Raw genomic sequence first — 12037 nt, 5'->3', positions numbered from 1 at the left:
CATTATTAAGGAATGTTTAAATTTGTTGTAAATCTATATTCACTGCTCTGATCACCCATTTACCGGACCAAACTTGAAAACTGTTGAGACCTTTTGGCAGCTCACCTCAGTTGTTCCGTGTGCACGTTTGTACTGACCTTCACAGTTTGTCCAATATTTATACACTCTCCTGAACAACCAGTTAATCTGATAAGAGTTCTCGACCGACAGCTCTCTCTGCACTTGAGAGCGGAATGTATAATAGGAGTGAGTTTATAGCCAGCTTTGCTCCAAAATGTTGAGATGTATAGATCTTCATACTACCATGTAATCTGCAGGGATTTAAGACAAAAAATCCAATCCCTCATGATCAGTCTTATTGTACATTGTTGAATTTTGACACAATATTTATGTGAGCTGTAGGCTACAGGTCATTTTTGATTGTCCATGCTTAAAATGCTAAAATATTTTTTCTTGTTAAATGTGGATACGATTATTGTAAATATAGGTCAAAATCTTGTTGACCTGTGCTCTGTTCTCTCCACATCTCCTATTGAACCTGAACTGATGAAAGTATTGCAATTTTTATATATTTGCGGTATTACATACTGGGTGTCTGTGGTGACATTCACAGAAAAAATGCTGTATTTTTCTCCATTGTATGCACACATAAAATTAAACTATGCACACAATTCTGAAAACATAAAGCTCATAGCCTATCCACAACTCCAGACCATTGAAATAAAATGAGATTCATTCTATTTCTGTGCTTCAGACTGCTAAACTCTCAGCACAGTTTCATTGTTTTCACTCAAATATCATTTCTAAATCAACCAGGACTGAATTGCCACTATAAGATTAGAGTACTTCTTCCACCACTGCACTCAATTATAATTATTTACACAGAAGTTTGAATGATGCAGAAACACCCCCCAGTAAAGGATGCCATAAACCCCAACGCATCCACAAAAGATAATTAAAAAGTCATTGGTATTCTTGTTTGGTGAAAGAAAAAAGAAAAAAACTTAACTGTGAAGATATGGGACGCGACTGAGACTATTTAGACACTGAACGCCTAGAAATTTAAGAACAAACAGGAAGGCATCTTTACAATATACAGAGACTGATGGGAGGAAGGTGGGCTTTAAACGTAGGGAAGAAAATATCATTACTCGTCTCAGAATTGATTTAGTAAAGAGGATTTAGGTTTCATTTATTTTTTTTAATTTTTTTTTAATTTTTCTGCATTTATCTCTCGTTCACACTCCAGTCCAGTTGGTGGCGGTAATGCACCTTTAAGTTGGTTTGCCAACCGCCAATAAACCATAAAGAAGAAGAAGAAGACTCAAGCCGCGAAAATCGAAAAGTTTTCTGCGGAGGAGAGAAGGTAAACAAACCGCTCGTTCTGTGGTGTTGTAGGAATTCGCTTTTATTTTTGCATAATTTATACTTTTATCTGAAAATGGACCCAACTGCACGGTTCTTTACCAAACTGAGAAAGCTGGCGGTGACTCTAGAGTCAGAAACGGCCAAGCTTCAGCACACCTTTGAAAACCGCAACAACGACGATGACAGCGGTGAGTGACACCGACAACCAACCCTGTTGTTCGGCCCCTGGTAACGTTAATCATGTAGAAATCATTCAGCCAGTTTTAATATGTCAATACGAGTTCCTTTCTTATTTCAGAAACCACAGCTAAAGCCATGCGAGCATACCACGAACTGAACGGTGACGTCGGGACCCTGAAGGTAACTGTGACGTTACACCAAACTCTGTTTATTAATCTGATATTTTAAGGCAGCGTCGTTTAACGGCACAATGAAACACACATTCCCAGCAGCCACTTGAATCTAGTACACCAAGCACTAGTGGGCAATGTGTTAAGGTTACTTAAGTTATTTGGTTTTTATTTTTCTTTAATGACCGTCCGTTGTCATGATGTTGGTGGCAGTTGCTGTATTGAGTGTGCTATGCCGCTGCCAGTCTCATTCCAAACTCCATCTAAGATATGTCCGTTTTTTTGTCTCATTAATAAACGCACCCTGCTTGACTAAAGACGTTTTGAAAGGCATTCGGGTCTTTTTGTAAATTCTGCAAGTAGTCAAAAAAGTTTGATTTGATTTCACCAACTGTCATGTCAACGGATGGTCATTAAAAAAAACAAACCAAATAATTTAATATAGATAACGTTATATAGCTACACTTTTTAGTTAACGAATGTGTGATATCGTTTTAAGATTTTTAATTTGTTTGACATTTTATGAAAAATAATAATTACCATATCTGATTCATGGAAAAAAAAGAGTTATTAAGATAAAAACATTCAGCAGTACTAAGTGGCAGCGAATAAAATAATGTACATTATTTATGAATGATTAATTTCCTCATTCATAATCAAGTATTTCTAATGTAATGTATTTTACAGTCTGTTTGTAACACACTGTCTTTATAGCACATTATTTTACCACATATATCTATAGATCTGTGGGCCTATTAACTTTTAAAAGAGTAGTGATGGACTCTGGTCTGTCCTCATACAGGGGCAGATCCAGGGTCAGATTGCTCAGCAGAAAGCACAGGCAAATGAGGTAAGTAACTTCATTAAGGCCTGTAGAGTGACGGAGCAGAGGCTCGCTAAGGACATCCACACACTGAAGGGACACTGGGAAAAATATGGTTACCAAGCTCCCCAAGACAACCAGAGAACAACCAGTAAGTAATGACTGTAGCTGTGTTGGTAGGAGTCAAACATAGTTTTAGAATACTGTATGTTTATGAACTTATTTATATTTACATATTGATATGTACTGCACTACAAGATGCACTCAATATGTGTTTTTGTTGTGACTTTCTCTTACACAGAGGCCAAAGGTCAGGAGTCAGAAAGTGAAGATGAAGAAACTGAAGATGAAGTAGCAGATGAGAATGAACCTAAGTCAGCGAGAGGAGAGGGGGGAAGCCAGGAGGAGGCTGGAAGTAATCCCTTCACACCGCCTCCGACAGCGGGACCGCCGCCCTTTATTGACTTGCTGCAAACGCCGCAGCTCTCTGACTTCGGTCTGTCTGAGATGCAGCTGAAGAGAACTCTGGCTGGGTGCTCTGAAGTGCCCCCTATGCCTGAAATGAGCCTCCCTCACCCCTCACTCAACACGCCCGCACCACCACCCATGCCCTTAACCCCCAAATGTGCCCTGCGGATGGATGACGATGAGCTACAGACACCTCAGATGTCTGACTTTGGCATTTCAGAGCACACAATGTGTCTGAACAACGACTTTACTATGGATCTGCTCCGGAAGAATGTTGAAAAGCCCCAAAGGTAGAGCATAATGAGCATTACATAATGTTTATAGTATATGACCTCTACCGGCAATGCACAGGATTTGCAGCAGTACTGCTAGAGATCTTTCAAGTCAATAGTCACTGCGCTTATTACTGCTTTATCAGGTGTCCTCTTCTTCAACAGACCACCACAAGACATGCCTCTACCACCAGAAAACGCTCTAATGGACAGTTTGCACACAAAAGGTATGAATCTCTTAGAGCGTCCTCATCTTCTGAACTGGTGTCTTAAAGTTAAGCCTTAGCTTCCATCTTTAATTGACCTTTACCTCTGTTTTTTTTTTCTGTGGAAATTTACAATAAAGCCACCATCCTAGTTGCAAAAAAAAATAAGAGAAAGCACTGAAATGAAACCTGTTTTGCTGTCCCCTTATATCACATTGTTCTTATATCAGCTGCAGCACAGAACTTGGAGTCCCCAGAGACACCTGTGTTTTGCACCCCGGGGTTCAAGATCAAAAAGACAAACGGTCACCGCTCCCCACTTGAGCAAAGCAATGGTGACCCAGAATCCCCCGATCGCCTTAAAAACCTGCCCACCACCCCCGAGATCCCAGCATTTAAAACCCCATACGTGAACCGACTTGTCAGCAACAAAAAGGTATAAAGCATGCGGGTGTGTAGGACATTTCATTGATAATGATTAATTTCTTTATTACCTCATCCGGACTCAAAACTGAACACAACAACTTTCAGCTCAAGAGTTTTTGCATGTGTTCACAGAGTGCACGGCAGCCTGAGCCTATCAACATGCAAGCTGATGAGGAAACCGAGACTTGTGAACTTTCAACACATCGTAATGTTGGAGCAACCGGCTCCAAACGCACATGGGAATACGATGTGCCAGACATATCCATCATGGGTGTAGAGGACAATCAGATGCCGGAGATGCCAAACCTGCAGTCTGATTTGGGAAATGCTTTACAAACTGTAATTCTTTTTTTTTTTAAGCCACAGGTCAAATTCACTGCTATATCCCAATTAGTTTTTGAAAGATTAGTAAAAAATATCCTTGTGATTTGAAGGCTGGTCATTCATTTTTATTTGGTTTGAGGGTTTGGTAAATTTTTACCTTACAGCCTGACAAATCACTTGCTCAGTGTGGTTAAATGCGGTTTACAGATACAATATTTAATTGATGATACAATGGAAATGATAATGATGGTAACTTGGTATATTGCAAGACAGACCTCTACTGACCATCATATTTACATCATACTTTACTGGAAAATATAGCCCTGAAATGGCTAAATAACCATTCTTTTCTTTCTTTTTTACTTTCTTTTTTTCTGTAGTTTCACAAAAAGTTTGTAAATGACTAAGAAAACAAAGTGCTTGGAACAACAACTCAAATTGATAAAATCCACAATCAGTTTTTTCAGTTAAAAAAAAAAGTATTGCTAAGTGTTAATCACTATTCTGTATTTACTTAATACAGTGAAATAAGGATTTTTTTTAAAATATGAACTTGGGCCTCTTTGTTTAATGCTTGCCTTTTAACCTGTCTACCTCCAGAGAAGTGCAAAAATGCTCAAGACTATGGAGCCCATTGTCCACAACATGGAGCTGGATGGACCCACCCAGGAGTTCAGCTTGGGGACACCTCGCATCAGGATGGACTACCAAGAGCCCATCACCCCAGAGATGCCAGACCTCAGCTCTGTTACACAGGACATCTGTAAGGTAAGTCCTGTTTATTCTTAGCTGATTAAATATAGACATTTGCTATAGACAATTTTCTGAACAATAAGTTTTTAGATTTAGATTTACTTCCCAGTAGAGATGCACCAATACCACTCTTTTTTTTCTTTTTTCTTTTTTAAGACCAAGTACAAGGACTTACAAGAAGTACTTACTTGCCGATATCGAGTACCGATACGAGTACTTACTGTAATAATCCCTCTGGGGTCTGAGGGTGTTTTCAGACACACAGATGATTTTGGCCTGCTCTGATATTGTTGTCAACTAGAACAAAGCAGTGTTTTCAAAGTACCATGCCTTTTTTCTATTCAAGGTTTAGTGCCCATGGGCTGGGCATTTCCCTGAGCGAGTGTCAATAAAACAAATCGTATAATTCTTGATATCAAAATCCTGAGTGAAGTTTAGAAAGAATGAACGTCATTCATGTGCATATTAAGTAGCCATGTGGTTTTACCGCTCCAGAGGAGAGGGTGGTTTGTTTACCCAGCCGCTAAGTTTACAAGATTTTCTCTAAATTTAAAGAGTCGTGGCTATATAACTATATAAACAGTTAGACTACAAACCGATAGGTTTCGTTTTAGCTTGTTTGTAAAAAAAATAATCGCTATTTGCAGAGTAGCGCTGTGGTTGTTAAAACAGCGCTGTGTAGAGACCGCATCATGAAGACAGAACCGATTGAAATATTGCTTTCTTCATGTTTATGCCTGTTAAGCTGATGGGAGACATTGGGCTGACACTGCTACTCCAAATATCAGTGGTGAAGCTTACAGGCAACAGGCTGCTGATGTGCTTATTCACAAAGTCATTGAGCTTTGGGAACGCGGTTTCTGTGAATCTCATACCTTGGCTCCAGTACACTGAGAAGACGTCGAACCCCAGTATTATTAACGACTGACGATGGCTAGTCGTCAAGTGCAATCATGTATTGGGTAAGGGCCTCTGTTATTTTACAGCCAAAAATCTCCAAACTGCTGGCATTGCTCCTCTTTCGCTGCTTATACCTGCTCGACAGTGAAGTTAATGTCGCGTTGCTATGAGGTGGTATCGGTTGTGGAAGTATCGGAGTAATTTTATGATTACAAGTACGAGTACACAGCATTGGACCGATACCCGATGCTGGTATCGGTGCATCCCTACTTCCCAGCCTTTAGCTCATGCCTGTATGGTTAAAAACAACAACAACTTGAACAGACCTCAGATGTTCCGGTACCGATATCAGTATCGGTATCGGCTCCGATACTGCCTAAAATGCTGGTATCGGGAAGTACTGGAGTTAATGCACCGATCCGATACCACGTAATAAAGCCCTAAAGAAAATCTACATTAAGTAGTTTATTTATGTTATTTTTCTGTTATAACTGACTGTCAAACTGCATAATAAAAGAAAGTTCTGTGGCATTCATTGTTTATGTTTCACAAAGAGTTTAACTTGAGCCAGACTGACAACAAAGATAGAAATAATATCACATCCATACAGGGATAGTAGTATACAGTTGTTAAAACATAATAAACTATATGACACACTGGTATCAGATTGGTACTCGGTATCGGCCGATACGCAACTTCAGGTATCAGAATCAGTAACGGGAAGCAAAAAATGGTATCGGGCCATCTCTAGTGTCAGATTTAACCTTTCTGCCATACTCTTCATGCTTTCCTTTTTAACTCATGATTTCCCTTTTGTTTTAAAGCTTGTGTCCCAGGCTCAGTTAAAGAAGACTGCCACGGCGGTTGTGCACCCAAGTATGAGGCCAGAAAACAGGTAAAGTAACTCAGAAAAGCACTTGCCTCTACCTGGAGATTGATTCACTTTGAAGAAATGCTTAAGATAAGGATGGCAATACCTTTACTAAGACCCCCCTACTAAAGTTGCAGACCAGACCAAATCAGACTGCTGCTGAGTAGAAGAAAAGAATATTAGAATGTAGTATTGTTTGTATATTCCTAATATATATTAGGTAATTTTGAGTGTGTTTTAGTTTTGTCTGTCTTGTCTGTTTTTAATTATGATTGATGTTTATTTCTTTCTATTTTGTTGCCATCCTGGTATCATTCATGCCTGTACTTTCTTTCAAATCAAGATTGTAATTGTAACATGTCCTCTTTTCAGAGCTGTGAGTCTGTCTGCGGTGTCGGAGAGCGAGTTCCAGAGTTTACCCAAGTACATGAGGCAGATGACTCTGTCCAACCTCAACCTGGCGGTCCAAAAAATCAACACATTCACGGCAGAGAGTCGAGGTCAGTGCTATAGTACACTTATGGCGTTTTTCCATTACATGGTGCCTGCTCTACTCTACTCGGCTCGGCTCGACTCGGCCGCGGTGCCCCGTCCTCCATTTTCCATTGCAGATTTAGTACCGCCTCATGCCTGGCGAGCGTGGCTGGTCGTCATAGCGAAGCTGCAGGAAACTGCCGTGACCTAACGCGACACACACACACACACAGAACGTCGAAGGTGTGTTGTTTTTGACTCTCGGCATGTGGCTGTTGCTAGAAGACACATTTAGTTTCAAAAGAAGCTGGAGGCAGCAAAAAAAAAACACCGCTGGCTAAACTATTTAAAAATGGCGGTTTTGTTCAGGACACCCCCCGTCTGTCGCTAGCAATGATGACGCAGTGATTAGTGACGATTCTCTCTGACCAATCAGTAGTCTGCAGGTTTTCACGTCACCTTTTGGTATCACCTCAGCTCACTTGGAACCTCGACGGAGATGATAATAAAACAAGTACCTGTTGGCAGGTACCAGGGACTTTTTTCGTAATGGAAAACCAAAAAAGGCGAGTAGAGTCGAGCTGAGTCGAGCAGGTACCATGTAATGGAAAAACGCCTTTACTGTATGTTATTAGGTTATTGTTTAAGTGTTTAAAACTTAAATGATTTATGAAAAAAATACATTATTTTTGTTTTTATAACCACTTCCAGCTATTAAATACTCCAGTAACACAGTAAATGAAAAAAAACCTCCCAACACACAGTTATCCACTCGCATGCTTTCAGCTTTTCAGGACTTTGTTCTACATCTGCATTCAAAACAAAGACGTTTCCAACACACTGAGCTTCTGTTGTTTCTTTTCCTTTCATTAAACATGTTCTTTTTGCAAATTCAGATTTTTATTTGTAAGGAAGCTCCGGGTGAAGCTAAAAACAGATATTTTTAAATTTATAATCCGTTTATTGTATTTAAGTAGCTGTGACATTCATTTTTGGTCCTATTGCCCAGCTTTGTTTGTTTTGCCTACAAGACATCCACGTTAACCTTTTTTCTCCGTGTTCGTTGTATTCATGGGCTAAATGTCAAGACATCAAAGTTCAGTAGCAAAGTTATAACTGGACCTAGTTGCAGTAGCAGGCATAAACCACATCAACTGGATCAATACACTCTACTATTACAACTGATCGTGAACCACCTGGCTACAACCTTTTAACCTTGTGTTGCTCCCTAGCACTATGTGACCACAAAAGCTGGAAATGCACAGTGTGATGTAACGGACAGCTTGTAAAGGCTCAAGTGGCAAGGTTATTTCACCTTGGGAGTTGGTTTACATCGGACAACCACAGTGTAATTCCAGAAGAATGCATGTGGTATATTCAACAGTCATTTGTGAGTTGTATCCCCCCCCCCCCCCAAATGGTTCATGCTATAATTAATACCATGTATGTTAACTAACAGTGGGCGCTTTCAGACTGCAAGTGGTGGTGGCCGCCGCTTGAAGGAAAAACTGTAATATTAAATAAAACTGAAAAGATTAAATGATGGTGACTAGAAATCAGAAAAAGATGAGACTCCGTAAACAAGAGTTACACCAAAGGTGTTAGAATGAATTAGTACAGTAGTAACACAAACTGGATTCATAAGCCTGTCAAATGGGTAAGATTTGTCTCCAATACCAGAACTAAACAATGTATCACCAATGAAAGAACTTGAGAGGTACAACAGTGTAATTAATCTAGCAAAAATACATTGAGTCTGCAAAAGTAAAATACCCAACAGCTTGCTCAAAAGTAATGTAACAGTTAACCTAGCTCAGGTTACCTAGAATGTTGTATTTGCATGGCATTAGCATACTGGCTAGCTAAGTCTGCACCAAACTAATTGCAGAGATATAATTTGTTATTAAACTAATTTGTTTAATGTATTATCTCAAACTTCAAAATGTCACAAAATGGTTATAATCAATGGAGTACCGACAGATAATGGTCCAACGAGGGCATTTGGACAGTAGACAAATAATGCCTGTTAATATATCCTTGGTCACAGAGCTGTTGAACTGCTTTGAAACTGTGCCAGCTGCTGTTGCCACTAGCAACCGAATGTTCAACAGAAACCAAGTGTTGGTGGCAGAACAGTCAATTTGATTGTTTCTTTTCCCATTTTATTCAGTTAAATAGTATGTTACATTATATACAAAAGTACCTTTTGTCACTCAAAACCGAGTAAGGACAACACAAATACCAAAACAAGGTTATTCCTCCAGTTTAAGTACATTAAACAAATCCGAGAGCCAGATATAGCTAAAAGCTTCGAAAAAAGAAAACGTGGGACGAAGAGCACTTTTTGTACTTTGCTGCTGTCTGATGCTTCTAATGGATTGCTGTTCTCTGTTGCCCTCTGCAGGAGAACAGACGGAGTTTCTGATGGAGGAGCTGAGAGGGATTTGCTTAGTTGGAAATAAGACCCCTGTATACGTCCTTTGTCTGACAGAGCTCAATAGGCTGAAGCACATGTTAGGAGTCGGGAACAACTCTGTGTACAAACTGTGCACACACAAATAAAAGTGTCATCCGGACTCACAAGAACCTGCTTGTACATCCATCTTATTTTTTTGTTTTCTTTATTATAAAATGTGATTATTTTTGTGAAATGATTTACATCATCATCACTTTGTTACAGACCTGAGCTTGATAAAAGAGGCAGATGAATATTACAAATGTAAATTAGTTTAATAAATATAACTAAATAAATAAAGGGTGTGTGTAATGATACCTTTTTATAGTCATAACACACATTAATCACAGAAAGATACATTTTATGCACACATTTACACACTGTTCTGAACACTGTTTACATGCAAATCATTCATAAAGTTAATTGTAGAAGCGTCTCTGAAACTATTTTTGGCAAGGTGAATTGGTAATAAGGGAGGGAGGGGGGGGGGAACTGTCTCGTCCAATTCTGTATTGTCATTTTGTTTAAATTTGAAAATGAAAATAAATAATGTTATTGTGCCACTTACTCTTTGAATTAAATCACTCATGGAAAGTGATTTAGTGGCTGCCATACATTTATGAAGCTGCTCTCTTTTCCTTTTTATTTTGGCACTGAATCTTTCCATGCATAGTACTTTATATAATTATATTTCTTTGTACAATATCGTTACAATTAAATAATATGCATTTTCTTGCTTGGAAAATAAGTTTATTTTGCATCTTCGAGAGACCTGCTTTGGGTGGCAGTCCCAATAAAAAACTGCCTAGGATCTTTACAGATAAAAGCTTCTGAATTTACCACCTGGGATCAATAAAGTCTTATCGTAACTTATAATACATCATTTCTTTTTGATTATATTTTGTATTATTCTGAATCTGCAAATTAAAAACTGTAAAAACTAAATGTAGTGGAGTAAAGTACGTTATTCTATTATATATTATATCGTGAATGATTCATAAAATAAATAATGATCAGCGCAATCACAGTTGTCAGCTGTGTTTAAAAGCCTGGTGTGTGTGTGTGTGTGTGTTGCAATAATGTGTGTTGCCGACTTGCCGTGTTATGTATTGACACTCCAGCACGGTAACATTATCGACAACCATGCTATCATTCATTGTATAATGTTACAAGGTTGATTAACAGTTAATGCTATTATAAATGTCAAGGTAACCAGGGTAACGTCTGCGCTAGCTAGTTAACAGCTATGTAGTTCACTCAATCTAACTCAAAAAAGGGCCCAACCCAGGAGAAATTACAATAGTAATGTTTCATAGTTTTTATTGATCCTAATATACTCCTACATCATGTATTAAAAGTATGCCTTGATGGATTTAGTGGAGCATACTTGTTTTTGTATTTTTTTTTTTTTTTTTTTATTATGTTTTTGCATGGAAGGGACTGATGAGAACAAAAATCTTTAAAATTGGTCCAGTATTTAGGGAGAATGTTCTGACCGTTATGTAACCCTATGGGGAAAATGTGCATTGTCAATTTCGTCCACTAAAAATTTTGCATTCAAACGAATTGTGCTCTCTAGCGTCTCGCTTTTTCAAATGCGTGTTGCAACTACGGTAGCCGTTATGTACCAAGAAGCTATGACAACATGTCTTCCAATTTTCGCTTTTTTGGCAACTAGGATTCCTTCTCCTGTGGCTCGGCATAAGTATGATCCTCCATTATGAACTAAAGTTCAGCGCAGGCTTTCAAATTTGCCGGGGCAGTGACAAGCGCCTCTCACTGATCTCCTTCTCAGTTTCAGTCACGTGATGCTGGCTCTGAATGAAAACGCGTTGTGGATTAGCTAGACAGGTAGGCCAGTGCTTCATGTCCCTCTCAGTGATTATAGTTTTTCAAAATGGGGGAACGACATGGAAGCCTCCTTGGACTTGTCCGTCCAATGTAAATACAGATAAGAAATTCTTCACTTACGAGGATAAGTCAGATCATTGGCAGAGGTAACTTTACACCAATGAGGACATATTTATGAATGAAGACATTGATTTTAGCTAATAAAATACTTAAAACAAGCAGACATATTTCCACATGTAAATGAGTGAATTAAGGGTTAATTTCAACCAAACCAGAGTGCTGATTGTTGAAACAGTAGAAAGACAAAGAAAGACGGCTTTTGATTTGAGTTTTATTTAGTGTCTTTCAACTTTATTTTAAGTGTATTTTACGATGATAAATGTACCGTTTATTTACATGGAGTCTGGTAGGTTTGGTGATAGCATTCTCTGAGCTGTTTACTCTTTAAAAAAGGTCTATCTCTGTAGGGATCATTTTCATAATGTTGTCAGACAAT

The 12037-nt window shown here is 38.7% G+C and overlaps 1 protein-coding gene across 2 annotated transcripts; it reads left to right on the top strand.

The window, feature by feature from the left end:
* The first annotated feature begins 1186 nt into the window (after positions 1–1186).
* Positions 1187–9950, top strand: ska3 (spindle and kinetochore associated complex subunit 3). 2 transcript variants are annotated; one of them, XM_031316030.2, is made up of 11 exons: positions 1187–1556; positions 1667–1728; positions 2521–2692; positions 2843–3299; positions 3447–3508; positions 3718–3923; positions 4046–4252; positions 4838–5005; positions 6715–6785; positions 7134–7261; positions 9640–9950. In XM_031316030.2, the coding sequence occupies exons 1-11, from the start codon at positions 1442–1444 to the stop codon at positions 9795–9797; spliced, it is 1806 nt and encodes a 601-aa protein (XP_031171890.1). In that variant the 5' UTR covers positions 1187–1441; the 3' UTR covers positions 9798–9950. The 2 variants fall into 2 exon arrangements, with proteins under 2 accessions (XP_031171890.1, XP_031171968.1); XM_031316108.2 differs by having other exon boundaries at positions 1188–1556; positions 3724–3923.
* Positions 9951–12037: the final 2087 nt, after the last annotated feature.

The sequence above is a fragment of the Sander lucioperca genome, chromosome 8, assembly GCF_008315115.2.
Source record: "Sander lucioperca isolate FBNREF2018 chromosome 8, SLUC_FBN_1.2, whole genome shotgun sequence".
Classification (NCBI taxonomy): domain Eukaryota; kingdom Metazoa; phylum Chordata; class Actinopteri; order Perciformes; family Percidae; genus Sander; species Sander lucioperca.
Note: the sequence above shows the minus strand (reverse complement) of the source record. Positions and strands in the feature narration are given on the sequence as shown.